The following is a 26,269-nucleotide window of genomic DNA, read 5'->3' as shown; positions in this document are numbered from 1 at the left end:
GAAAAGTTTGGTCTCATCTTGAACCGGCGCATCTGCAGTTTGATTCCATACCCAAAGATACATTAAAGTTAGGCAAATTACCATATGAATAAATCCCTGTTCTTATTATATTTGTCACCATCTTAACTGTAAGGGAGCTGGGAGGGAAAATTGAGTGAGATTCAACTCTTTTGTGTTTGGGAGGGAAGAAGGAGGGGGTTCATTTTGTGTGGTGTGTTAGAAGAAAATGTTCTAAATAAATAATTATGTTTAAATTCATAAGTTTAAACTTACCATTCAATTTATTGTTTACTTATTAAGTTCATACACTTGGGCGAACTGCTCAGTTACAATAGCATTACACTATTCTATGCCTCTTAAAATAAAAAAACACTTTATTACAGTCGCTTTGGTACATTTCTCTAATAATCCTTAACATTTGGAAAACATTAAGAGGATTTCTCAAAACAGAATGCACAAACAGCACAACACAGTGGATTACCTGCAAAAGCCTGTAACTTGCTCTAAATCCTTAGGCTATCTCTCAAAGGTAAATATTTCTGTTAGTAAATATTTCTGTGCGATCAGAATGACAAGTCCTTGTGTCATTGCTTGCAAGATACTCCAAATGTTTCACCATGTTGTCCATATAACAGTGTACTCTGTAAGTATTTTCTTATGCAAAATATGGCAAAGGTTTGGATGACAATGATTGAAAATGCACACAGCTGCACTTTTCTGTATGGAACTATCAATTTTGACAGTACAAAGATACACATTACTGCATGTGGGAGATTGATTGCAAATGACTGGACAGGATTCACAGTTGCGCCTTTACTGTTTGTACTGTAATTTGTTGACAGAGCATGTCTTTGTAATACAGAAAAGAAAAAACACTGTTTTACAGCACTGCATAGCACGACAGGAAAAAATTACAAAATTAGAAATGCAAACTTGGGAAACAGCCCCGGGTTACAGATTGTCATCCACACTATAACGGATATCTTCATCAATTCAGGAAATATTTATAAAAAAAGGTAATACATTGTGATTAACTTGACATAAGCAATTGATAATGCAGAAAAAAGCAGACAATTCTACATAACCACTTTCATGAATGTGTCAGAATCATTTGCAATTTGCTCAAAAGAATGAGCAATTGCTTTTATGACGTGTGACTAGATGATGAGGAGGTTGAACAAGTAGTTTTGAGAATTTCACTTCTGATCTGAGAAATGTACCAAAGAAACTGTTAAAACTTTGCCTGCATTTATATCTGTAACAACTTGCTTTACTTGTAGGCTATAGTATTAGTAACTATCTAATAAACAAACGAGGCAAAAATTGATAAATCGTAACAACAAAGATTTACTCAAAGTGACTTTTACTCAGGTTTTACTCAAATCAAACCATGTCTCAAGTTCATGGGGTGAAGGGTCAATAATTCACTCAAGCATCAAACCGATAAATAACATACCCAGCTATTTAGCAAACTCTGTACAACCATTAGGACGCAAATGTTGCTTGGATTGTTATAATAACATGTAAAAAGGAGTTACAACCAAGTTCATTTTGTTCATAAGGACCAGGGCAATTATTATGTTGATTGACAGCAAGACAGACCAATTGGTTCGTTTGCAAGCCTCACTTAAACAGTGGGTGGGATGCCGGCGTTCTGCTGGGACTGATATGGTTAGAAGACTTGCTTAAGATGCTTAAGAGCCTACGCGCACCTCAGAACTGTCAGTGTAAAATGCTCTGCATGATAATCCTGACTGTCTGTCTTGCTTCATACAGTTTTTATTCTAGGATGACAGGAGAACTCAGCACAAGTCCAAACTTTACAAGACAACAGCTGCAATTAGGAACATACCTCCATGGGGCTTTCTTGAGTGCATGTTGTGTCCAAGTAGTCATTACTGGGCCCGGCTGTGTGTTATCTGCCTTTAAAACTGTCAGCAGCAGCAGCGTTCATCTCCTTGAGGCGACTGCTGTGCGTTGGAGCTGCTGGAAAGTTGGTTATTGAAAAGCAGACTGCAGTCCACAGCCGATGGCTGCAGTTCATTTCTAAAATACAACATTTCAGCTTTGGCAGAGAACATACCACAGTTCAACATTCAGGATTTTTTTTAATAAAGGTTGTAAAAAGTACCTTTATTCATCAACCAAAGACTGAACTGTGTACACTCTGTTTCATCTTTGTTGTAATCAGCTTTTAAACTGAGATTCAGCACTGACAGAGAATCCTCCTACTCATACACGACTGTGCTTACCATAAACATCTCTAGTGTGTGAACTGCACTGTGTGTTTGAGACTGTACTGACTCACAGTCACTTTGTAGGGCCTTGAATCTGGATTACCATTTATTTTAGGGATAACACTTGGTTTTTAATCAAGGTTAGCGGTTAGTTTTAGCTTCCAGAAAATCACAACTCACAACTTACAAAAACAGGTGTGTGTAAGTCTGTGTGAGGGCGGGAGGTGACAATCCTGTACAGAAAACCTTTACCATGTTCCCTGAGTATGCCTTTGCTATTAAATAAAAAAATAAATAATTCAACTGAATCTCTCTGCGTGGCTAGATAGCAGTAGGGTTTTAGTGATTTGGTGTACTAGCCCTTGAAGTTACCCTTTATCCAAGGAAAAATAAAATGTTTGGTAAAAGTCAATTGGGCGCAACAGGTAGCCAGGTGGTTAAGACACACATACAACCACAATGTCCCCATCTCGACTCTGACCAGGTAACCTCATAACGTGTCATCCCTCTCTCTCTACCTGCTTTTCCTGTCTATAGCTCTACTACCACTGCTCCTTTAAATAAAGGCAAAATGCTGAAAATTAGAAGGGTTGCCTTAAAAAACTTTATCAATGCATCTTTAATTGATTAGGGGTCTTGTAGTGGGACATACTGAAAACAGATATTTCTGGTAATTATGACTATAAAATGTGCAGTTTTAGCAACAATAAGCTATTTTCATAATGGTGGAGCATAAACTGGTGCAGGTAAAACATAATAACTGGCACAGTGAGACTCATCTACATGTTGCACGTTACAGCAACAGCTGGGGACTGGTGGGCTGAAGTGCTGTGTGCACTCACAGAGAAGGCTCCCTATGAGATGGTAACAAAAACATTCAAAATATGTGTTGGATACTTACAGACTTTTTATCTTCAAATAGCCAGCAGATGTGTCTGTGATCTCAGTGTGAGGATGTTTTAACTTCTAGAAAGTAAAGTTTTTCAAAATCGTTTTTTTTATTTAGGACTTTATAAAACCTAAAGAGATGAAGCATTACTAGGTTTAGAGTTACAGAAAAACAAATGTGAAAAACAACATTAAATACACTTAGGGTAACTCAAATGGAAAAAGAGAATGTACAACAGAGAGAAATTCTTGCCCACACAAATTCAAACTACCCCTACTCTATTACACATCTATACATACGACTCTTTTCTACAAAAAAACACGCATGAAGTGTTTAATCCACAAATTTCACATATATATCTATGTTGCTTGGTCCTTTAGGAGACCCTTAGGTTATCTAAGAAAATCAGATTCACTATTTAAAAGCAGAGATTTTTTCTGAATGTTTTTGTGTGTGATTGTTTTGTGGTCAATGAAGTCCATGAAGATTAGGCATATACAGAGTGAGCTCTGCCAGGTAGATTATCTGGCAGGTGTTGATTCGGTTGTCATGTTATTTCTGAAATCTACTTGTGCTGGCTCATGACACCCCTGAGGAAGTCTTCAAAGCGTGGAACAGAGGCCTCCTTGGCGGGCTCATCAGCAGCTTTCTCCTCGGCAGCGGCGGGCTCATCAGCTACAGCGGCGGGCTGAGCGCGTCGCAGGCGGCAGTTGTAGTCGAACTCTGGGTCGCAGTCGGGGTCGGGCAGGATTATGCCATCCTTGCTGGTCCCTGGAGCCACTACACCACCGGGGGAAGAAAACTTGCCGCAGTTGGGGTCGAACGGATGGCAGAAGGTCTTTGCTGGCGCCTTGATGTCGGCCTTGGCCTCAGGGCCAGACTTCACCGGGGTGCAGTCTTTGTCATAGTGCACATAGCAGTCGTAGCCCTCCTTGGTCTTGCCACGGACGCCAAGTTTGTAGCGGACCTGGTTGATTGATTGATTTGTGTTTTTGTTCAAAACAGATGCAAAGCAGAACGAAGTGAAAGCATTATGCAACACCCATTTAATTTCACTACATCATTTAATAAACCAAATGGAAAGGAACAGACGAGTAATAAAACAATTCAACAAGCAAGATTAAACTAGATTAGTCAAAACAATGAACAATTTAATCCTAGTAGCAGGACTTCAAATTCAGACCTGGTGTTCGGGGATCTGTGGTGCGGGCCTGCGCAGGGCAGCGGCGGCTGCCAGTATGCAGTATGGGTCATAGGCAGGGTCGCAGGTCAGAGGAGCAGCAGGAGGTGAAGGCTCATCCTTGGGGGAGTACTCCAGCACGGGCTTGGTGAGGCCGGACAGCTTGGTGGCAGTCAGAGGGTTGCAGTCAGCGTCAAAGAGAGGGTTGCAGTGTTGCTCTTTAGGGGCCCCCACTGCAGCAGGAGCAGCGACATTGGTCACACACAGAGGATCAACTGCTGGGTCACAGCTGGGGTAGAGCAGGTGGTAGAAGCCGGTGGGGGCTTTCTGGACCAGAGGGGGCATGCAGTAGGGGTCCTTGGGGTCACATTTGAGGGCGGCGTAGGATGGGGCTGGGCCAGGGGCTGGGCGATAGCCATAAGCTGCCCTCAGGTGATACTGCAGACACTCCACATCTTCAGGGTTGCAGATCCTGAGCAGCTCAGTCCTCTGCTCAGGACTCAGGAAGGGCTCCAGGATGGGGGCATAGTAGTAGAAGCCAGTGGGGCTCTTCATAGGCATGGGTAGCATGGGGGTGAAAATAGGGGCTGGCACCTTGGCTGGAGCTGGCTCAGGCTCCGGGGCAGCAGCCCTAGGGACAAGGGGGAAGAGGCAATAGGGGTCGATGTAAGGGTTGCACATCCTGACAGCAGCCGACTTGATGGGGGCGGGCATCACCACTGCAGCCTTTGGCTTGCTGGTGAACTCCGAGATGCACTCTGGATCATCAGAATTGGCACAAGTCTTGTAGATTTCACTGAGGTGCTTGAGGTAGTGGTTGAAGGTCGGGCCCTCCTCTGACCTGTGCTTGTTCTGCAGGTAGGCCAAGTACAGACGATCCATATCCTCAACCTGAAATACAGGGTGAAAAGGGGACAAAATGAATAAATGTACTCTAATTCAGTATGATTTATGTGCCGCACAGATTAATACTAAACTAAAAACAAGAGAATTTGAACAATGAACTGGTTAAATGAACACATTCACACAAATCCTCTGAGCAGGAATGCATGTACTTTTGTCAGTCTTGTTACTCAAACCAAACAGCCTCACTCTTAAACCCCAGAGCTCTCACTGGTGCTAAGAATACATGCTGGAAAATAATTTGCATTGAAGAGTGACTTAGCATATTAAGATGCATATTAATACTTTTATATCATCATGGTCTGTGCATTAAAGAATTAATTGCTGTGAAATACTTAAAGAACCAGATAAAATTACATCAAAAAGCTGCTTAAATGTGTCTTTTTAGGCCTAAAATGTTCAGTGCATCTAAGATTAAAAAGCCTCAAATTGTGGCCTCATTTATAAAAGTTGCACTTCTGACTGGGAGAAACTGAGTAATCAATGTGAAACAAACTCCACTCACTCCCTCCTGGTTGTGGGTCTCCGTGAAGTACTTGTACCATCCCCAGAAGTCCGGCAGGCGTTTGAACTGCGGCACATGCAAGACGGGGAGGTTCCTTCTGTTGCGAACCAGATTCTTCAGGCTCGCCGTGGCCTCGGCTTTCATGTTGTCAGACACTGCAGGCACTGAGGGGGGAGAAAGTGACCTAAATGAAGAGTGTGCTGGTGCCAGAATTTTACAAGTGATGTTGGAAGACTGAATAGAAATGTTTCCATTTGTTGAGTGTATAAGATGTGTATTTTTTATCCTCAGACAGACTTTTATTTATGTGTTGACAGAATTGTATTTTATACGGAATATTGTTTAGAATTAATGTTTTTATTTGGTCACGTTATTTTACATGTTTCAATAGTTATTTTTACTGTAAGTCAATAAACCTTCTGTAAAAATCAACTGCAACATCCTATAATTAGTAAATATTTTTTAAGTTATTAAAGGACTAGTTCTAACATTTTTAGAAATGCATTTACATGCTTTCCTGTCAGCAATTAGATGCCTCTGTCCAGAGGTAACATAATCTACACCTCTAAAGCTCACTGACTAAAAACGTGTAATGGAGTGTAAAAGGGTCAATTAGCAATTTTGATAGATATAATCTTTTGATGTTAAAGATAAATGGGCTGAGCTTGTTTGTGTTTAGCTTTATATACAGTATGTGTTCAGAACATTGCCTTGCAGTTTTTGTTCCTGTTCTAGTTTTTGTTCGTGGATAAGTTGGACAAGATGTTCCTTGATATTTGATTTAAATAGATGAACAACAGGAACAAGTTAAAAATCATATAAAGCAATCCAATACTACAACACCACAAACTGAAGCCAAAACGGATCAACTCCTCTCTGAGACACAGCCAATAAAAAAATAACAATATAGCATTCACAAACCTACTCCCGGCAGAGTTATTGGATTGGATTAGTGCTGCAACTAGTGATTATAACGAAGCTCTTTTATTGACCGAGTAGCGCGGTAGCTTCCACACGCGCTACATTTTCCCCAGCATTTCTGAAGGATCAGTAAGTGACGCCACCGTCACACACGGACCTGTACGTGCAGCCGGCAGAAGCGCTTCCGTGTGACGGTGACATCACGTACTGATCCTTGGGCTGATGTTTGCGACTTTGCTGCAGGGAATAAAGACACGCGCGACTGAGTTTACTTTCTATTGTGATAGTTATTGTAACACCTCCTGTAAGAAGGATCAGGGTCCAGCCTGGACACCTCTTCCTCTAGTGAGGAGGAAACTTTGATATGTAGTGACAGAAACTTGTTTCCATGTATGAGATCTCTCTCTCTCTCTCTCTCTCTGTCTCTCTCTCTGTCTCTCTCTCTCTTTCTCGCCCATTGCCATGAATGTTTAGGTTGCAATGTTGCCAGAGCACAAATTCACATATAAACAATAAAAAAATATATAATTAATTAATGATGTGATAATTAAGTAACTTTATACAAACAACAATGGTTATTTTGTTTGTTGCATGAGGAAATACATTTAGCTGCAATGATATGGCAATAAGTAGGAGAGTTTCTGTGTGTGTCTGATGTAGCTCCTCTCCCGCACGCACACACACACACACACACAGGTTTTTAGTCTGCTATTGCTACTGTGGAATGAAGTTAGTTCAATATAAACCTATATATATATATATATATATATATATATATATATGACCTAACTATAAAATATAAAAAAATTTAAAGTAGCTTAGATGTAACTAAGCTACTTTAGCCATGTTGCTGTAGCTTAGCTTACTACATCTCACTGGGGGGTAGCTTCTGTGTAGTGAAGCTTCATTTAATGTAGAGCAGCTAGTAGCTTAGCTCTATACATTTTCCAAGTAGCTTGCCCAATATGTCAAAAAAGTAGGAAATTTCCCCATTTGAGAGACTGGATCCAGCTAATTATCCATTTCCCATGAAAACTTATTTAAATGATTAATCAATTATGTTCATGTAAATAGTCAATAATCCCTTTTAAATGTCTGTGATTTAAGTTTTTAATGTGATATAAGTTTTTTTTTTTTTTTTTTGACCTCAGTGACTGAAAAGCCAACATGTCACATAACTGGTCCTCACCTCCCTCCTCCCTGTGCTGCTCCACTGGAACGGCCCCCAGAAACTCTGTAAAACACAAGGAGCAGCCACATTAGCAGCAGCAGGGACATTAGCTGACTAGGACCAGATGTTGAGCTTTCTCTCAACATCAGGGAAAACGCTATCCTGCTAATAAGCCCCTGGGTGAAACACTGCAGGTGCTGGGGCTCTGGCGCCCCAGTACAGGCAGCATCCTGCAGATTAAACACTCCCTCCTCCTCCTCCAGCCCCCCACCCAGCCCCATGTACACTCAGTTTGGCTTTGAACCAGACCCGTAGAGTTTGTGCAACTACTGGGGGCCTCCTTAAAGCTAACCTGTAAAACTACAAAGAGTGGGCCCGCACACAAACCAATTACCGATATACTGTAAAAGTAGGTGGAAGAGAGGGAACACGTCTGTGTACATCTCTGTTTCCACATGTGGACTGTCTTCTGTTCCACCAGGAGTTTTCTTAAGAAGTTTATGACTATGAGAAAACAGCCAAGTCAGCTTATTATGGCAGAAACTTCCGGTCCGTCTAGTTTACTAATTTGGAAAATCTCCCAGAGGAGCAGGCATAGATGTCTTTTTATGACTCTGGAAAGAGTGTGAAGTAGTTCAATCAACATGGCAGGCTATTAAAATACAGTATCAAAAATAAATGTATTTGTAATGCAAACATCACATGTGATTTTTAAATTGTTGCATAATTTATTATTTTAAATTATTATTATATTGTTCCTGATGCATTTAGGTGAATGTAGCATTTTAATGTTGTAGTTGTTCAAAATTATTTTACTTAATTAGGCTAGTTTAGCCTAATCTGTGTCAAAATTTATAAACTGATCGTGCATTTTCTGTGTAAAATCCCAACCATAAGCGTAACTAGAAACTATATCTGTCAGATAAATGTAGTGAGGTAAAATGTTCAATATCTTCCTCTGAATTTTACTGCATTAGAAGTAGAAGGTCACACTCAACTCAAGTATATAATACTTGAGCAAGTGTACATCTCAGTAAATGAACTGATCACTGTCAAAAACGAACACATTTAACTAAAGTGTTCTGTAAGGCAAAGGAATTAGGATGATTAAATGTATTAAATGTATTCTTTTACACAAAATAATGGTTATTTTTCTGCCGTTTTCAAATGTTTTCTGTTTTTCTTCTGTGAAATATTTATTTACCCTCCTCTGGCTTCTAAAATCCCTTCAAATGAAGAAAGAAACATCTTGCTTTGGACTTTTAAAGTGAAAGGCATAACCTGTGACCAGGGGTTGCAAGTAGACACGGATTTGTTTTAAGGGCTTAAAAACTGGAGAGGTCGGGAACCACTAGTCTAAATGGTATTTTCAAGTTGTGTGACTGCTGCATTATTGTTATTGTGGAGAAACTCTAAATGCAACACATTTCAGCCTAAAACAAGTAAATCAAGTCTCACCAGGTAATAAAACAATAGATAACAGGAATCCCGTGTGGATCAGGGAAAGCGATGGTCGTCCAACCCGTGCCATTTTCTGTTTTATGTGCTTCCTGAGGTAAAAGACAGAAACAATGTTCACTGATCATGTTGGAGCTGGATTTCAGAATGGTTAACACAGTATGAACTTTTGGCATTATACTGTCATATTACAATGCATCCAGACTTGGATTGATGACTATGTCTTGTTTTTCAGCAAATTGTTAGATACAGAACTGAGAAGACAATGCACTTGGAACAAAGAGAGAGCTTTTATTTAACTGGCTGCTGCCAAGACAATAGAGAGGATTGGGAACATGCTGTGATAGAGCTTTTCAGGGATTACTGAGAAAAATAAGTCTTTAGTTGGGAATTTCAGAATATAAAGTAAAGCGACTGAGCTGAACAATCACACAGCCAAAAGCTTGTTCGTCTCCATTACTACACGGATGGCTGTTAAATTTCAGCTGCTACGCTCAGAAAGAGAGATTGTCTTCTACAGTTTCACACTTGTGAATAAATCAGAGGACTTTTCATCCGAAGACAATTACATTGGAGTTGCAGGCATAAATTTTAGCACATGCAGCATCAGATCAGCATCAGATCAGTCCTTACCTGCAAAGGTGTTGAAGTTCTGGCCTCCTGTGATCAGGAGCAGCTCTCTGGATCGAGCTTCGTGAAGGGGAGAGGGGGCTTGCTGCACTGTGGCTGTCTGAACTGTCTAAACCCTCTACCTCTCTGCTCCCCTGTATGGGACGGACAGGCAGGGAAACATTTTTAAGGAGCCCACTTGATCATTAAAAACAAAAAGGCATGTCAAACTGCTCCATCGTGCTGGTAGGCACTCCAGGATTGGCTCCTGCGCTGCCATCCATCCAACCAACAGGGGTCCTGTAATTAGGAGGGGTGAGCAACTCAACTCAGTTGAGAAACAAGGTGCCATTTAGGCCCAGCTTCTTTCCTCACAGGTTTGGAATTTGGGGTCAACATGCAATCTGAAATTGTATCATATCACCAGTTGATTTTGAGATTTACATAAATGGCTCAGTTGGCATGAACTTAAAAACTGTAAGCTGTTAAATCCACACAGCTTGAGGAGAGCAGATTTTTAAAGAAGTGCCTGCAGCTAATGCAGAGGTGGTGCTCATAAAACATTCGGTGGAAACTGTATACCAAGAGGTAGTTCTGGCATTCATGGTGCTTTCCTGATGATACACAAGGAGAAAAAGATGCATAAACAGGAACCTAGTGGTACATAACAAGCAGTAAGTAACAATAAACGCCTCTACTACTGGGAGGAAACTAAAGACATCAGTTAAATAAACCTCCTGTTTTTATTCCAGTGCTTCATCTCCATAAGAAGAGTCTCTCTGTAGAAATTGACTTGTAGAAAGAATGAAAACTATTTCTGAAATAATTAATGTGTTGCATCAGTATATTGACAAATGTGTGAGCAACATTGTCCAGGATGACAGGAACGTGACACATTTCAGTGGTGCAGTATTTCATGCAAGAAGCAGTCGCACCAGCCTTTGTTCCAAAGTTGGAGTCATCCTTAAATGTCAGAAGTCTGTAGTTATTTTCTATCCTCTGAATACAATTAATCAGCTGTTTTAAATAGGAACTAAGGATTTACATAAGGCCCCGCAACCTTGTACGCAGGAAAAGTGTTTGACGATGGATGGATGGAGTCATTTGCTTACTCAGATTGAGGATTTTTTTCTTTGTCATTGGCTAGACCCATAAAACTTAATCAGTAAAATTAGATTCACATTTTCAAAAATATACAACTGTCAGTGAGAAGTATTCTTTTCCTCACTACTAAAAGAGCTTACTTTCTCGCACATAAATGTTTTTTATCCAGCAAAATGGAGGAAGCTGGAGTCATTACGGGAAACAGGCCTCATACAGAGGGCCACTAATGAAGCTGCTGCTGTCGGACTGCATAGCCATGAAGACCAGCATGCCAACACCACTGTTTGTTTGGTACACTCTCCTGATGCTTGGATTGTGCAACGTAGCCTGTCTCAGTGGAATATATATATATAAAAGTATACAAAAAACACAATAGGTAATCTTTTATACCTAAGTATCCACTCATCGACATGTCATGTTCCAAATGTGTTCTTCTGAATTGATTTTAAACTGGATGTTATTGAACACTTTTTACTATGTAAAAGTGGATATCGTTACAATAATGTTTCACACAATTCAAGTGTTTGGGTTTGTTTGGTCAGGTTAACATTTGTGCTAACAACATTACCATTTATCTATCTATGTTTTAGCTATTTAAACCATTTATACATAACTTTTAGCTAACATTATGAACGTTTATCCATAACATTAAGCTAATTATTTCACCATTTTATCCGTAACTTTGTGCTATTGTTAACAATTTAACCATTGATCCATTACTTGATCCATTACATTTACTAAGGTGTTTCAACCATTTATCAGTAACTTTTAGCTAACTATTTAACCACTGACGCATTACTTTTAGCATACGTACGGTATTTCAACCTTTTATCCATTACTTTTAGCTAACTAGCTAAGCAAAAGCTGTTGATATCTAACTTTAGCTGAAGATAGATGTCACCATATTTTGATTCCTATTATCTTAAATTAAAAACACAACTAAATGATTTTATTGTGCCTCATGCCTCATCTTCCACTCATTTCCTAATTGCTGATTTTCTACAGTCATACAGTTTGTCCCCTAGGACTGTGTCCCTCTTGCATGAATGATGATAACTCAGCCTCGGCTATGATCCCTGCAATTTACACATTTCAAAATAACTGGGGCTGTCACAGAAGGAGACAAATGGTTGTCTTCTTTGGCTTAAAGCAGCATAGCCATCAGGAAAGATGTCTGTCTCTTTCTGTGCATGGAAAATTCATGGCAATTTAACAAAAATTTGGGTTAAGAACCCATAAAGCGTCTCATGCTACTTGTGAAAGAAAAGCTCATTAAAAACACAGACCCTTGTAAAAATGACTACGCCTGTCAAACGCTTTTATGTAAGCATTTCAGCTGTGGATCAAGTTTCACATCACATACTGAAAAACAAAAAACAAATCAGCAACAGATTACTCTGATAATTAATAATTAAAAGTTGTGTTGTTAAGTTAGATAAGGAAGAAAAAGATATCAAGAAAAAAAAGATCTGGCAACAACTTTTAAACTTACTTTATTGGCATTTTCACTGCAAGAAAATAATGCATGTTGTGGCAATACGCCAGATAGTTAAATTTTCTCAGAGAGATCAGTGCTTAAAATAAGCTCTCTCATGACATGTGTTAGTCTCCATAGAGGCTCACTTCGAATGATTTTGGAGATCCCATCAGTTCATCGCTTTCAATTTTCAATACTTTGGTTTATGGACCAAATACCTGCAAAATTTCCAGCTTCAGCTGTACTTTGTGTTTAGTGCTAATTAGACAATGTTAGCATGCTAACACACTAAACTTAGATGGTGGACTGACTAAACATTATGCCAAGTTAGCATTTAGTTCAAGGCCCTGCTGTGCCTTAACACAGCCTCATAGACTTGTTAATGTAAAATAAATAATAACCTAATCTGTCTAATCTCTACATTGTCCTGCACACTAAGAATTTGGTATTCATAATAATTTGATCAAAGTATTTTTTCTGTTCCTTTAGAGATGGAAAGTTATACTGCGCCATGTCTGGACAGGCTAATCATGACTTCCCAACGCATCTTTAATAAAGTTGATGATTTCCTGCCTATACATATCGTGTGGTTCCTTTAGCAAATCCCAAACAGATAGTACTTTGTGTGTACTGCTGTTTTTTTGAGTGTAATTAATACCATTGTCTTGTACACAACTGATTTTCAATGCTGACCCCACAGTTCTCTGTTTTGCTGATTCTGTACAGCGAGCTTTTTAAAAACCTGTAGTTTGCATTTTGTGCTCTTCAGAAGCCTCTTATCAGTCTTCAACTTGTGCTGAATAGTAATAAAACCTCAATATGCTGTTCCCCGAAACACACATTTTGACCTTCAGATCAGCATTCTCATTGGTGCTGATATTGAGGGAGTCTCTCATTATACAGTAAGTACTATTCAGTTTTGGAAATGATCAAATTTGCATGCCGACAAACTCTTCTGTACACAACATTTTTCAAGCAGGCTGTGTGCTGTTGACCTATAGGCTGACAGCTGCAGATGCCCATAGCACTCACATTTTATCACAAACACTGTCTTGGCTCTTTCATATTCGAGGCAGGTATAGGTTTCTGTTTATAAAGCTCCTCTGTTAAAGTTGCCATATCTTATTTTGTTTATTGGCTGCGGTATTGGAGTTGATCACACTTGCTCTGAGTGTGGGCTGATCTCTCTAGCTTTTACATTCTGCACTTCATATTCATGGAATAAACTGCAATACATCCTGTAGTTTAAGAGTTGGCATAGATGGGACAATTCAATGATCTTATAACTAATCTTATTAATTATCAGCTCGGTAAAGGGCTGGGCAATATGGCCGAAAGAAATATCACAATATAAATAAATTTCCCATATGATGACGCAGCAAGGGTAGGCTAAATCTGAGGTTCAAAGCTCATTCTCGACATTCACGAGCAGTTAAGAAATCAACTTTTATTTTGTGATCTTTTAATTTAATATTAACTAATATTGTTTTCTTGCACTAGCTGTATCTGTTTTAATATCTTGTATTGACTTGCTCGCTGTTTTGGCCTCTTGGCCACTTATCTGGTTAAATAAAGTAAAATTAAATAAAAAAACTAAAGATTATTTTCATTATCGATTTAATGTGCAGACTACTTCCTTGATTGATCAGTTAATTGTTTGTCTTTTAAAATGTCGGCACCTAGTGAGAAAATTACATTTTTTTTAAATCCAAGGTTATGTCTTTAAATGTCTTCATTGTCCAAACAACAGTGAACAACCCAAATATATTTTTTTGTGGTCACATACAGTAAGGCAGCAAATCTTCACATTTAAGAGGCTTGATCAAAGTAAGTCGTTTATCAAAACAGTTGTCAATTCATTTTCAGTCAGTCAACCGTGTTGATCAGTGAGCTAATAGTTTCCACACTTTCCATATCACATGATCTTCACCAGCAGGTGGAGTTGGATACGTCAATTTCTGAGAACTTTAAGGTAAATTTTACGGTGGTTCTTTGAGTGCTCGGTAAAACAGAAATTCAATCTACAATTCCAACTACATTTGCTGATGAAGATCATGTGATATGATCAAAAATTCTGGAAGAGCGGTGAGAGGGTTTTATCAACACACAGAAATGAATGAAACTGATGTTCAATACAATGAAATGTGTTCCACTGTAATGCATCAGAAAACATTTATGTCTCATTGTGTTAGTTTTAATATCAAACTGTGAGTGTTCTCACATGCACATTATTATCCTGGTTTTATTCCACAGATGTTTCTGAACATGAGAAATCTGGTTATTCATATCCTTGTATACATAATTTTAACAGTATCCTGGTTTCTGATCCTTTGTGCACAATTATGTATTGATTTATCACCATGCCATTCTGTACCAACAAAGACTAATCAGAAACCTGGATAAACCTGGGCAAATCAATTTGGTATGAAAGTATTAAGTGCAAGGTATATTGAAAATATAGAAACATGTCAGCCATGTTCTCAATTTCAGTCTTTAAAATCCTGTAAAACGTTTCTAAATTCTGTAAAATACTGCGTTTGACTGTCTACCTGGCTTCTATGAAAGACAAATATTAGTGAATGAAAAAATCTTATCAGAGTCACACATAATTCCTACCTCATACATAAAATATACTATTTATTGATTTTTGTCACATATAGAATCCATCACCAAAATACAACTGTAGCATAACTTCTGTACACATAAGTACAAATTCATGATGTAACATGATGCACTGCCGATATAAAACTTTTCCATTTGCAGCATGTTTAAGGGAGACTGCATATGGAGCCTCTGCCCACCATAAGTATAATTACGCTCCTAACAGGTGTTCTCCAGCACACTGAAACCTGCAATCCGTTTTCGAAGCAGTCGAAGACATGAGCACAATACAAGCTCATAATTTTAACATACCATATATGAAGGAATCCTTGGGATCTTAAGAATTTCACAACATCTGGAGCTGGGGATGACTTTTTAAGGATGTTTTAAAAAAGCCTGAACCTAGGACAACTATGAAAGTAAATTGTATGTCATTAGACAGTAAATGGTTGGTTTGCTCTCCACAAAAAAAAAAAGTTGAGGAGAAGAAAAAAGGGCGGTGTGAATATCGTCCATCATCTCTGTCAGTGGATGTCATCATCATCAAACAGATCCTCAAAATCTGTTGAAGGAAAAATACAATTATTATATTAAAGTTACATAACAGCTGGAAAACGAAACACTGGCCATATTTCAAGTGTTTCTGCAAGCAAGGCATTTTCTCATAAAGCATCGTGCTGGGTGGAGGGGCGCAGGTGATAAAAGGATCTGGGAGTGCTTGCGGAGTGCCCTTCCTGTGGGTCTGATAGTTTGTGAGGTCAGAGGTCAGCAAGAGAACTGTATGAACAGGCACGGGAATATGTGCCACATCCTCTGTTACTGCAGGTAATCTTCATTTAACACTCACTAAGATCCAGCTTAAAGGAAAATAAGCTTGCATTTTTTAGTGAATGTAGGAATTGCTTCTCCTATATAGCCACATGAAGGGCCATGTGTATGTTTGTACTTTGTTTTGCTGCGACTTCAACTGTTTTCATTGACTTTGCCTTTTTAGAAATAGCACTTTTTATATTCTTTGTGATAGACAGAAAATTTATCTGCAACTATTCCGATAATGGATTCATCGTTTTAGTCATTTCTGAAGCAAAAATGCCAACAGTTTGTTATGTACAGCTTCACAAAAGGAAGAATTTGATGTTTTCCTTTTGCACATATGATAGTAAATTAAGTATATGCGGTTTTTGGACTGTTGGTCAAATAATACAAGACATTTTAATACATCACCTTGGGCTAACAATTACCAGCACTATTTCTTTTTTGGACAGGAAACCACAACAGCATGATCATTGCAATTTATTTAGTAAACAAGTTGAACTTGAACTGAGAATTCAGTTAGTGTTTTAAAATAACTCACAATACTGCACCTGCACCACTGAAAAGCTCCCACATAGCTTGAAAACAAAATGTGTATTTTTTTTCAGTGATGTCAACAAATGGATTTTAAGAAACCAGTCTTGTCTACACAAATTTGACACAATGTCTGTATCTTCTGTCTGTATTTCATCCTATCTATGACTGTTTACATTAAGTACTGTAGATGATGGTTGGGGAGGAAGTCGGGGGGGGTTTCTGTATGTGTGTTTGGAGCTACGGATTTAGTATGTATTGTCATTTTGAACTTGTATTTTTAACAATGAATACAATTACCTGCCCAGGGACAGCAGACAGAAATCCACTGTCACTAGTAGCTAAATCTAGTACAAAACGTTTATTCTCCTTGTGTGAGATTTTTGTACATAGTCCCTGACAAATAAATGTAATAAACTTTTAGGCACGAAAATTAATTGAGAAAATATTCAGCAGAATAATTTTTGATGAAATAATAATCATCAGTTGCAGCCTTATTGTTTACCTAGTAAAATAAGAACAAAGACTGCAACGGAATATTATTTTTCATTTTCCCCCCCGATACATTTTTTGATCTGAAAATCACAATCACATTAGACAAAAGGGCAGCAATCCATCACAATTGAGAAGTTGGAACTAGAGTATTAATCAATTAATCAGCGAATCATTACAGTGCTAATAAAAACTTGAAAAAGTGAACAAAATAAATAAAGGAATAAGGGTGCTACCAACCAGGTATTCACATGCAATGACCGACCCACACAAAACATCCAGACCCTGACTTTTCCTGAGATTTAATAAGAAAAATGTAAAAAGAAATTTTGAGTGATTGCCCTATGCTTTTAAGTAAACTTTACATAGTGTTCTATTGTAGTGTATAAATAAAGCTTGCTTACTTTTGTACTGTTTGCAGTCTACATACAGTACATTGTGTGCAGACTTCACACAAGAATTTGCACCTGAGTTTGTTATCCAGACAGTCACTGACTGCGGTTTTAAAAGGTGTCATCAAACACACAGAACATAGAAATCAGACAGCACATGACAGAAAAACAACATTTGGCTCTAATTAAAGCCTTCCCCAAAAAACAAAACACATTATCTAAAATGAAAGACAGGTATGCTTGGGTGACAGAATTCCTTCTGTCATGTTCCATTCTGTCATATGGCCGACAATATGCAGACGCCCAAACCCTTGGCATTAATATCCTGCTTTAACAGCATTAGCTCAACTGATACGGGATTTTTGAGGCAGACACCAATATCAACATCTAAGATTTTGATATGTTGGCAATATTTATCAACAAATAACATACACAAACATTTTAATAAGGAGCCCTTAAATTCATGCTTTAAAGACCACAAGATATGTATCAAGTGGGACATTTTACATAAAAAAAATAAACTTGACAGTGCCTCAAAGACTGTACTATAATTTCTTGTAACTAATCAGCAGACATATCGGCTGGTACCAATATCCCTGCTTTAAGTCATCTCAAAGGTGTTGGGTGGGGATGAGGTCAGGCCTCTAGACGTGCAGGTCAGTCATGTTGTTCCACACTGAACTCAGAAAACGATATATTTTTATGTACCTGCTTTGTGTATGATGAAACAAACTGTTGCCACAAAGTTGGAAGAAACTCATGGTCTAAAATATCAGTGTATGCACTATGGCATTTCGACTTCCCTAAATAGAACTAAGGAGCCACAGCACCACACCTGTATAAGGTTGGTGGCATCCACATACCTTTGGCCAATAATGTATGAGTTATTAAATGTCCAGTCTGGTGTTTCTGTACACTGACAACCCATATAACCTCTAAAACCTTCAGATTTCAACTTGCCTTGGTTAACTTAACTGTGAATAAACTAGAGCAGCAAAAATTGATTATTTTACTCAATTTTAACTTTACAATAATTCAAATTTAAAACACCATGCAGGCAAATTGAAAGTGATTACGAACGTGAGGTGGTAGTGTTTATGCTGTAATTTAAACCAAACAAACATTTCCAAAGAGATGAATTTGTGTTTGACTTGCAGTAACAGTTCAGTTTTGTGTCAGCATGGTGAGTAAAAGTTTTGTAAACAGCATGAGGACTACACCTAAACAATCGAGAGGGATCCAACTACAGACCTCCACTGTCAGGCCGGTCAGTTTTTTACGTCCCCACAGGACGTAACGTGATGCATTCACGGTTGTTTTGCCACTCTACACATCGCGACAGCAGTAGGTGACTGGTTAGCATTATCCAAAACATTGAGTAAAGTCTGAATGCATTGCTCTTGGTATATGTTCACCGTCAATAACTACCGCTGTCAATATTGTACATCTAAATCACACAAATTACAGAATGTACACGTGTGTAAGTTAGGTTATTTGTCATTCTACAAAGGTAACGTTAGGCTTCAATGTTAAGAGCTAAGTAGAATAGGATCAAATAAATTTTAGGAATTAGCTGCTAGTTTCCCGTTACAATGTTGTAATATGTAAATAATTAAATATAAATCAACGACAAAAACCCTCCCCCTATGTCTACGTGATTAAACTTTATAATATTTGTAGTTTTTGCGTGCATTTCCTTTCCTGACTGGCCTGACAGTGGAGGTGGCCTGAAAGAGGAGGTCTGTAGCGGAAGTGGCCTGACAGTGGAGGTCTGCAGTTGGACCCTCTTGAAACAATCACAAAACACTAAAGTTATTTTTCCCACAGATCTGCTGTAGCCTGAATATTTCTAAGCAGTGTGAAACAACACAAATTAGCACAAGCAGCTTTACTTTTGTGACTGTGAATGAAGTGAGCCAGTGTTTAAATGAATGAGCATTAAAAATCCCTTTAAAAATGTAGGCCAGGGGGATTGGAAGCTGCGTTCAATTTTGCCTAGAGACAGTTAAGTGGTACACATCTCAATCAGAAGGGAATAAAGCCTGCCACCCTAAATGAGCCTCATACAAAGCACATCCCAAGAGCTCCTGCTGAGAAGCCTGCGTGGAATCTGTGTCGCATATGGCGAGAAGTTGCTGCCGTTTGATGTAGCAGCGCCTCGGGACAGGGTTCACACTACATTATAAAACACAGTGTGTAAAAGGGGGGCGGGGGTACAAGGAATGTTTTGGGGCCAGTAAAGAGATTCCCTGCTGTGGAACCAGCAGTACTCTGACGCACAGAGGTGAAACAACATTATGTGCTAATAGATTGAATCTGCTCTGACTGACAATTTCCTACTTGAAGATGACGGACTCTTCCTCAGTTAACTCCAGATTACCTGTGTAGAAAAATAATTTGCATCGGTACACATATTGGTGAAATCCTGTACTAGCATCATTACAACCAAAAGGTGTTTTAGGGCTCTGTCGAGAGGCGAAAGGGTGAATCAACACCTTTCAGAAAATCAATACAAACGTCAGCGACTGCACACTGTGTCAAGTCCACAGATCAGATTTAAATTCTGGTCTCTGTGGTCTTTTGTTTATATGTGGGGGGTTTGTGTGTGACACGACCTTCTCCTGCTGAGTCCCTCCAAACAAATACCTACTACAAGACATCCATTTCCTGAAAACATTTTTCCAGCCAAATGAAAATGTCTCCATGAAAAAGACTCCATTGTATAAAATCTGCTGAGCAGTCTGAAGTCCAAAGTTTGGAAGAATTAATTTAGCAGAAAAAGGACAACTCAACAGAGAAATTCAAATTATATATTCAATGGTGGTATAAAATGAGCAGTGGTACCACCGACCTTGCTACTTATTAGACTGTATGGCATCCAAATAGAAGAATAGAGCACTGATAGTAACAAAGCAGTAAAAACAAGGCAAAGTAACAACAACCCTAACCTCTCCCAGATGAAGGCAATAACTGGAGTGATAAGCTTCTTCATCTCCAGACACATGAAGCATTGATGAAATGCAGGATAAGCTCCCAGCCTGCAGTGTTTCAATCAATCATTTGTCTTTGGGGGCTGCCCCAAATATTGCCCTGCTGTGTATCACTAGCCATTGTTTAGTACTATTGGTGTGATAGAACATTTGGCTCATAATATTTTAAAGCTGGGGTAGGCAATGTTAGAGAAACCAGCTCCAAGTGAAAATTTCAGACGGAATAAAATAATCAGCCAAGCTTATTACAGTCCTGCAATAGCCACTTATGCCGGACAATTTGTGTGTGTGTGCGTGCGTGTCAGAGCATTTGATTTATTGATTGCTGTCTTGATGTAAAGAGAATAACTTTAAATAGCTGACTTAAATATGGTTTGCTTTTATTTTGTGACCACCATCACATACAATTAAATAAATAAAATTATGTCAAATCTGATATAAAAGGTAACTGAATCTTAGCTTAAATTAGCTTTACACTACAGTACATCAGATTTTTACAAATGTATGTGTCTTTTTTTTAATTTAATCAAAGACCATATGTATATGTATAATTCATACTCACAGGAACACTGAGTGGAGCGGAGGGGTCGTCACATATAGCCTGACAAATATAAAGTATATACACAGCCCTAGCCCTATTAAAAAGGGGTATATTTTCTTTGAAATAGATTACTGTATAGATAAGGCCAGTGGTATATACAATATCTGCAGATACTATGGACTAACAATAACAATAAAATCAGTATTTCCTCAACATTTTATTAGGGGTTCAAGTAGACGGTTTGGTTTTGGTGTTGAGAATGACAGCTTGTCCGGTGCAAAGGTAAGGCATGTATATGCATATAAATAAATCGTTACCATTGAAGAAGTCAGAATGAACTGCCTTTTCATTGGCAGCCAGGTCCATCAGCAGTCCTGTGCTTCCCCCAGCCTGCCAGACAACAAACATGCAGCTCAGAGGCACAAATTTAAGCCACTAAAGACAAAACCAGCCTATGACCAAGTTTAGATCAATAAGTCATTATAGTTTAGTTGTGGTCAAACATAAATCTGCAGACAGTTTCTTTTGTACTCCTTTATGATGGTCTACAAACTACAAAATGAGAAATCTTATTTTTGAATCACCACTTTTTAATTTTGCTGTTAATCTCCCTGTTTTCATCCCAACCAGCATACAGCTTGTTCATCCAAAAAGTCTGCCTTTTGTTGAACTTTGTTCAGTTTATCATCCATTTTGTTAGGCTCTTCCTAATTACTTAAGAATTGTTAATTTTGCACTTGGTAAAGTGAAGTTGTTAGGTCAGGGATATACTACAAAATATCTGCTTACTTTACACTGTGATGTGTCTTACTTAGGATAACTTATAAATAAACAGTGGAGGTAAAAATAGTCAAGTCTTTTACTTAAATATAAATAGTAATACCACAGTGTAAAAGTTTTACAAATAAAAGTCCTGCATTCAAACTCTTTCTGAGGTAAGAAAACTCATCTCAGAATAATGTTAAATTTCTAGATTCTAATTATTTTTTGAAGCATTGTGTTTAATGTTTAAGCTAATTTTATATTGTTTTAAATATTGCTTAACCTATAGGCTAATTTTTGATTTATATTTTGTATTAATCTAAATCTGCAACGTAGCTAATAACTGAATCAATCAAAAACATTAATATGTAATGCAGCAAAAAGTACTACTTCGGTACAGTATTTGAGTAAAGGTAGCATACGTTAGCGTTTGAAGAATTAGCTCTTATTCAGCAGTTGAAGTTATTTATGAAGGTAAAAACCTTAAAAAAAAATAATAAAAAAAGAGTAAATTTAATTTAAAGGCTGATTGTTGCGTAGGCTAAAGCGTTAGCTAGCTACTTAGCTAACACACCTCATCCAGATCAACGTACGGCCCCGCGCCCTCCGGAAACATCTCATCCACTGCTGGTTTCATGGCGGCCGAGTTTGACAGATCCTTTAGTGGCATGGATGAACCAACCCACGAGGTATTATCGTCAGATTATCATCAAATTCTTAGCTAGAGAAACTAGAGAGACAGCCAAGAGACTGAAGTGCCGAGTGAAAATAAATCCGACGAGAAAGTCAAGTCAAGACACAAAGGTTCCGCAGCACGTTTGAGGTAAGTCAGGCTTTCACTAATAAAACTGTGTCATCAATAATATAATGTACAAACGTGTTCATATTTACGTAGTCCAGAAGTAATCATTGTTTACCGAGGCAACCGGTTTGTTTACATGTAAACATTAATTATTAACATAGGATACTTATTAAGTATTTTCATTGTTTTGTTTTTCCAAAGGGGATTTGAGCTGTTGGAAAATGCTACCAAAAGAAAAAAACATAGGCCTACATTGTTGGGAAGTTAAAATATATGTACTTTGCACCACAAGATCTTTCTTTCTTACATAATTATGACATGTCCCATACACTACGACTATATATGGCTTGCAGTTTAGTATAGCCTACCATATGTTTTGTATATGACATACTAAAACCTTAATGGCAAACTGACTCCAAAGCTTTGACTCTAAAGCTACTTATGGGTAAAACTGAAGGAAAAATCATGGTTCAAAAGATTAACATTACATCACTTAAAAAAACACTATATAAATAATGTATAAAATAAAAAGATTGATAGCAACATATTTTAATACATTAAATAGTAAACTGGATCGTTTTACAGGAGAAGTTAAAGAAGAAAGAATACTTTTTTTATTTTTGACTTTATATAAGTGTGCATCCCAGGGTCTATAGAAATCCTGAGCTACACACTGATGTTGATACAATATGTTTCCATGAAAAAGGTGCAGCGACAGAATCAATGAAGATTGCATGAAATAAGTTTCACTGACTCTTAATTAGATGCTTTATGTTTCCAGTTTGTTATAAACATCAAATTTATTAATATCTTATGATTCCAGTATGATTCTATTGTTTTATACTATAAATGAACAGCTTAAATGGCTAAAACTTTGCAGAACATTTCTGCTATACTCAAAACACCCTCACATCCCACTACTTAATGTAATGCACATTATAAGCATACAGTTATTTTGTGCTATAAACATTTTTATTGTCTGATACATATAAACAAGCTAAGATTAGTCTACCCTCTTGGCCACAATCACCATATTTCTCGGAAACAGATGATAAAACACCTTTTCCCTCCCATCAACTACAGCGCCATCTTGTGTTGCATTTCCATTGCTGCTCAGAGAGTTTTGTCACACCCTTGCTGTTTGCTGGCAATCATCCTGCTCACATCGATGTTGTTGTTGGCGAAGATCTCCCTGGCTTTCTCGATGGTGGAGTCCGGCAAGGTTCGTGTTCGGCCCAGGATCCAGGCAAAGTCAACGTGGAAGAGCCTCAGGACATCCGTGCAGGAATACACCAGGGCGGAGTTCACGTAGTCAGTGGACAGTATCCAATAAGGGGAGTAGGGCAGGACTGTGGTGTTCAGGAGCACAGAACAAGATCAAAAGCAGATCACCTACAATGTTTTCTCCTGATGTGATACAAGGAGAACTCTGTCTAATGTAGCAGTTATTGTGTATCAAATGTCTCACTCACCGTATGAATAACTTATTCCCAGCTTGGCCGGATTCTTCAGATCCTCTATGACTCCAGTCCCTTCGATTTTCCTCAGCTCTCCTTTTCTGTTTCATTCCAGACAATCACATTTCATGTTTATTTCATGGAAATATAAAACATGCAAATATTATCTCCTGACTGCACATTTGAAAAGAATTTGAAAGAAAATGCAGATAGGACTCACAGTATTTCAGAGCTGACCACTCGAATGGAGTTGTCTGTCGTCAAAGTGAAATTGGTTTCGATGCAGCGTCCCTTCTCAAACTGGGCCGGCAGTTTGCCAATTTCAAACCATCTCCCCATGAACTGTGAGGGCAAAAAACACACACGAGTTCAAAGACAATTCAGAACACTGTCAGGAGAAAGTATGAATAAATTTACATGCATTAAGTGGCTTCAGTAAAATGTACAGTGGGTGTCCTATCAAACATACAAACATTCTTTACCACTGGTGGAAAGTAACATTTCCTCATTTAAGTACTCATTTAAGTATTGTACTTTACTTGAGTAATTCCATTTTATGCCACTTTACACTTAGGCTCCAAAACATTTCAGAGGGAAATAATGTACTTGTTCTGCTCCACTGCAAACCAAGCCCTGCACCACTTTTTTAAAAGCTTTATTTACTAGTTACTTTGCATGTTTGTTTGTTATGAACTAAACTACCTATCAGTATAGTACTTAAAACTAATTCCACCTTGACCAACTTCAACAGTGAAATGCTGCTCAGACATTAATGCATCAGGAATGTTTACACCCCATTTTATAAATAGTATATAAACATTTAGTAAATGTTTTGTAACACACTTTAATGTAGGAGTAAACAGATATAAGGACATGTTATGTGTTTATTAATGTACAATGAACTATTAACTTATCTTATGAAGACATCATTTAAATTATACAACTGCATTTTACTATGTTAACTTATCTGTTTATACACCAACCTCCACTTATGGGTGCCCACAAACTTAATAGATACATTAATAAATGCTGATAGCTGCTTACTACTACATTATAATGTGTTATAAGCCAGTTCTTAAATGTTTATATAATGCTTGTAAATGCTAAATCCTTTAACTTACTCTCAGATCATCATTAAACGATGGTAACATGATAATATGTGAAGTTGTCATCTATGCTAAAGTATAATTATTAGAGGCTACTTGCTTTGGCATAAAATGAAATAAAATATGAAGCTATATACTTTACATTTTTTACACATTTTGTAAAAAAAAAAATCTAATTAAATAATTACCAATAAAAACGTGTAATCTTGTGATCTTACTGGCAGCAAGACATTCAAAGCAGAGGTTCACATGAAAAAACATTGTCTAAATTTTTCCTTTTGAAATGGTACAGAAAGTAGAGAGGGCACCATTTTGTCATCCACACACCATCATGAGACAGTGCTGGACTCTGGACTCTCTATTTATTCAATATATTCTGTGCAAACTAACTTTCCTGGTACCTGTTTAAGGTTGAAGGCCGGTTGAACGTCTGGTTCTGGACATGGTCCCCAGTGGGGCACCTGAGCTCTGATGAGCGGGAGGATGAATGCAAAAACCAGAACAAAAGATAACTTCATGGTCGAGGCCCTTGTTACCTGCAGTAGTTTGTCAACCAAAACATTCAAATGAGCCACTATGGAAACAAATAAGAGAAATCTGACATAACAAATAAGCTATAAGCAAAGGTAACTGATGAAAAGCAAAAAAGTTATTTTAAATTTAAATTACAAGACAGATGTTTTTACACAAGAAAATACTCAATATAGGCTAATGAACAGCATTTATCCTCACAAAAAACTTATAAAATTAATTAGTGAGTGAACCATTTTATCATTTACATACTAAATATCTTTTCCTACCTCTGTGACCTGTTGGTTTAGATATATGTTCTCTCCCTCAGAAAAACTGGTAAATGAATTGGAGACGTTGCTCTCTGGGAGATTTTGCAGCACTGCGGCTCTGTGTCATCAATGGCTGTCTTTGTGTAGAGCCAGCTTTATTTCAGACATGAAGTGAACAATTAGCAAAGTGGAGTCATGGGGGACATATCAGTAGGAATGTTATAAAACAATCCGGATGTTCTCTCTACCTTAGAGGAGATGGATTGTGTTATTTATACGTTTTTTATTTCTGAGGATTTATTTAAAAATATTAATTAGTCCAATAATATTATATCTCGTTCACATCACAGTAGCTTACTTTCACATTTGACAGTTCAGGCTTTAACCTTTTTAGCCACGTTACCAATGCGGCTCTAGAGATAGCAATGCAAGTTTGTAACCATTTTGGACCAGACTGAAATACTGTATCTACCATTGGATGGTTCGCCAGGACATTTTGTACAGATGTTCATGATCCTCAGAGGATGACTCCTAATAATTTTG

At 38.0% G+C, this 26,269-nt stretch overlaps 3 protein-coding genes across 3 annotated transcripts; all 3 read right to left on the bottom strand.

Moving 5' to 3' along the window:
* Positions 1–3,283: 3,283 nt before the first annotated feature.
* Positions 3,284–5,874, bottom strand: and2 (actinodin2). Its single transcript, XM_038717634.1, has 3 exons — positions 5,715–5,874; positions 4,310–5,197; positions 3,284–4,093 (listed from the first exon to the last, which is right to left on the bottom strand). The coding sequence occupies exons 1-3, from the start codon at positions 5,856–5,858 to the stop codon at positions 3,692–3,694; spliced, it is 1,434 nt and encodes a 477-aa protein (XP_038573562.1). The 5' UTR covers positions 5,859–5,874; the 3' UTR covers positions 3,284–3,691.
* A 9,186-nt stretch (positions 5,875–15,060) lies between these two features.
* Positions 15,061–22,365, bottom strand: LOC119901884 (COP9 signalosome complex subunit 9-like). The gene is made up of 3 exons (XM_038717633.1): positions 22,154–22,365; positions 21,135–21,207; positions 15,061–15,617 (listed from the first exon to the last, which is right to left on the bottom strand). Exons 1-3 carry the CDS (start codon positions 22,247–22,249, stop codon positions 15,580–15,582), a joined length of 207 nt encoding a protein of 68 aa, XP_038573561.1. The 5' UTR covers positions 22,250–22,365; the 3' UTR covers positions 15,061–15,579.
* A 549-nt stretch (positions 22,366–22,914) lies between these two features.
* Positions 22,915–25,832, bottom strand: apoda.1 (apolipoprotein Da, duplicate 1). Its single transcript, XM_038717632.1, has 5 exons — positions 25,745–25,832; positions 25,346–25,480; positions 24,059–24,180; positions 23,854–23,939; positions 22,915–23,730 (listed from the first exon to the last, which is right to left on the bottom strand). The coding sequence occupies exons 2-5, from the start codon at positions 25,460–25,462 to the stop codon at positions 23,495–23,497; spliced, it is 561 nt and encodes a 186-aa protein (XP_038573560.1). The 5' UTR covers positions 25,463–25,480; positions 25,745–25,832; the 3' UTR covers positions 22,915–23,494.
* Between the last annotated feature and the right edge of the window lie 437 nt (positions 25,833–26,269).

The sequence above is a fragment of the Micropterus salmoides genome, unplaced genomic scaffold, assembly GCF_014851395.1.
Source record: "Micropterus salmoides isolate LMB-PRFRI ecotype aquatic unplaced genomic scaffold, ASM1485139v1 Ms_hic_scaffold_14, whole genome shotgun sequence".
Taxonomy (NCBI): domain Eukaryota; kingdom Metazoa; phylum Chordata; class Actinopteri; order Centrarchiformes; family Centrarchidae; genus Micropterus; species Micropterus salmoides.
This window is presented reverse-complemented; position numbering and strand designations above follow the sequence as displayed.

Excerpts from the sequence above, each read along its gene's own strand:
- and2 (XM_038717634.1), bottom strand. The coding sequence starts at position 5,858 with ATGAAAGCCGAGGCCACGGCGAGCCTGAAGAATCTGGTTCGCAACAGA. Across the intron at positions 5,198-5,714 it reads AGACCCACAACCAGGAGGGA|GTTGAGGATATGGATCGTCT; the intron begins GTGAGTGGAGTT and ends CCTGTATTTCAG. Across the intron at positions 4,094-4,309 it reads CACAGATCCCCGAACACCAG|GTCCGCTACAAACTTGGCGT; the intron begins GTCTGAATTTGA and ends TCAATCAACCAG.
- LOC119901884 (XM_038717633.1), bottom strand. The coding sequence starts at position 22,249 with ATGCCACTAAAGGATCTGTCAAACTCGGCCGCCATGAAACCAGCAGTG. Across the intron at positions 21,208-22,153 it reads CGTACGTTGATCTGGATGAG|GCTGGGGGAAGCACAGGACT; the intron begins GTGTGTTAGCTA and ends GTTGTCTGGCAG. Across the intron at positions 15,618-21,134 it reads TCATTCTGACTTCTTCAATG|ATTTTGAGGATCTGTTTGAT; the intron begins GTAACGATTTAT and ends TTCCTTCAACAG.
- apoda.1 (XM_038717632.1), bottom strand. The coding sequence starts at position 25,462 with ATGAAGTTATCTTTTGTTCTGGTTTTTGCATTCATCCTCCCGCTCATC. Across the intron at positions 24,181-25,345 it reads CGGCCTTCAACCTTAAACAG|TTCATGGGGAGATGGTTTGA; the intron begins GTACCAGGAAAG and ends TTGCCCTCACAG. Across the intron at positions 23,940-24,058 it reads GTGGTCAGCTCTGAAATACT|AAAAGGAGAGCTGAGGAAAA; the intron begins GTGAGTCCTATC and ends GGAATGAAACAG.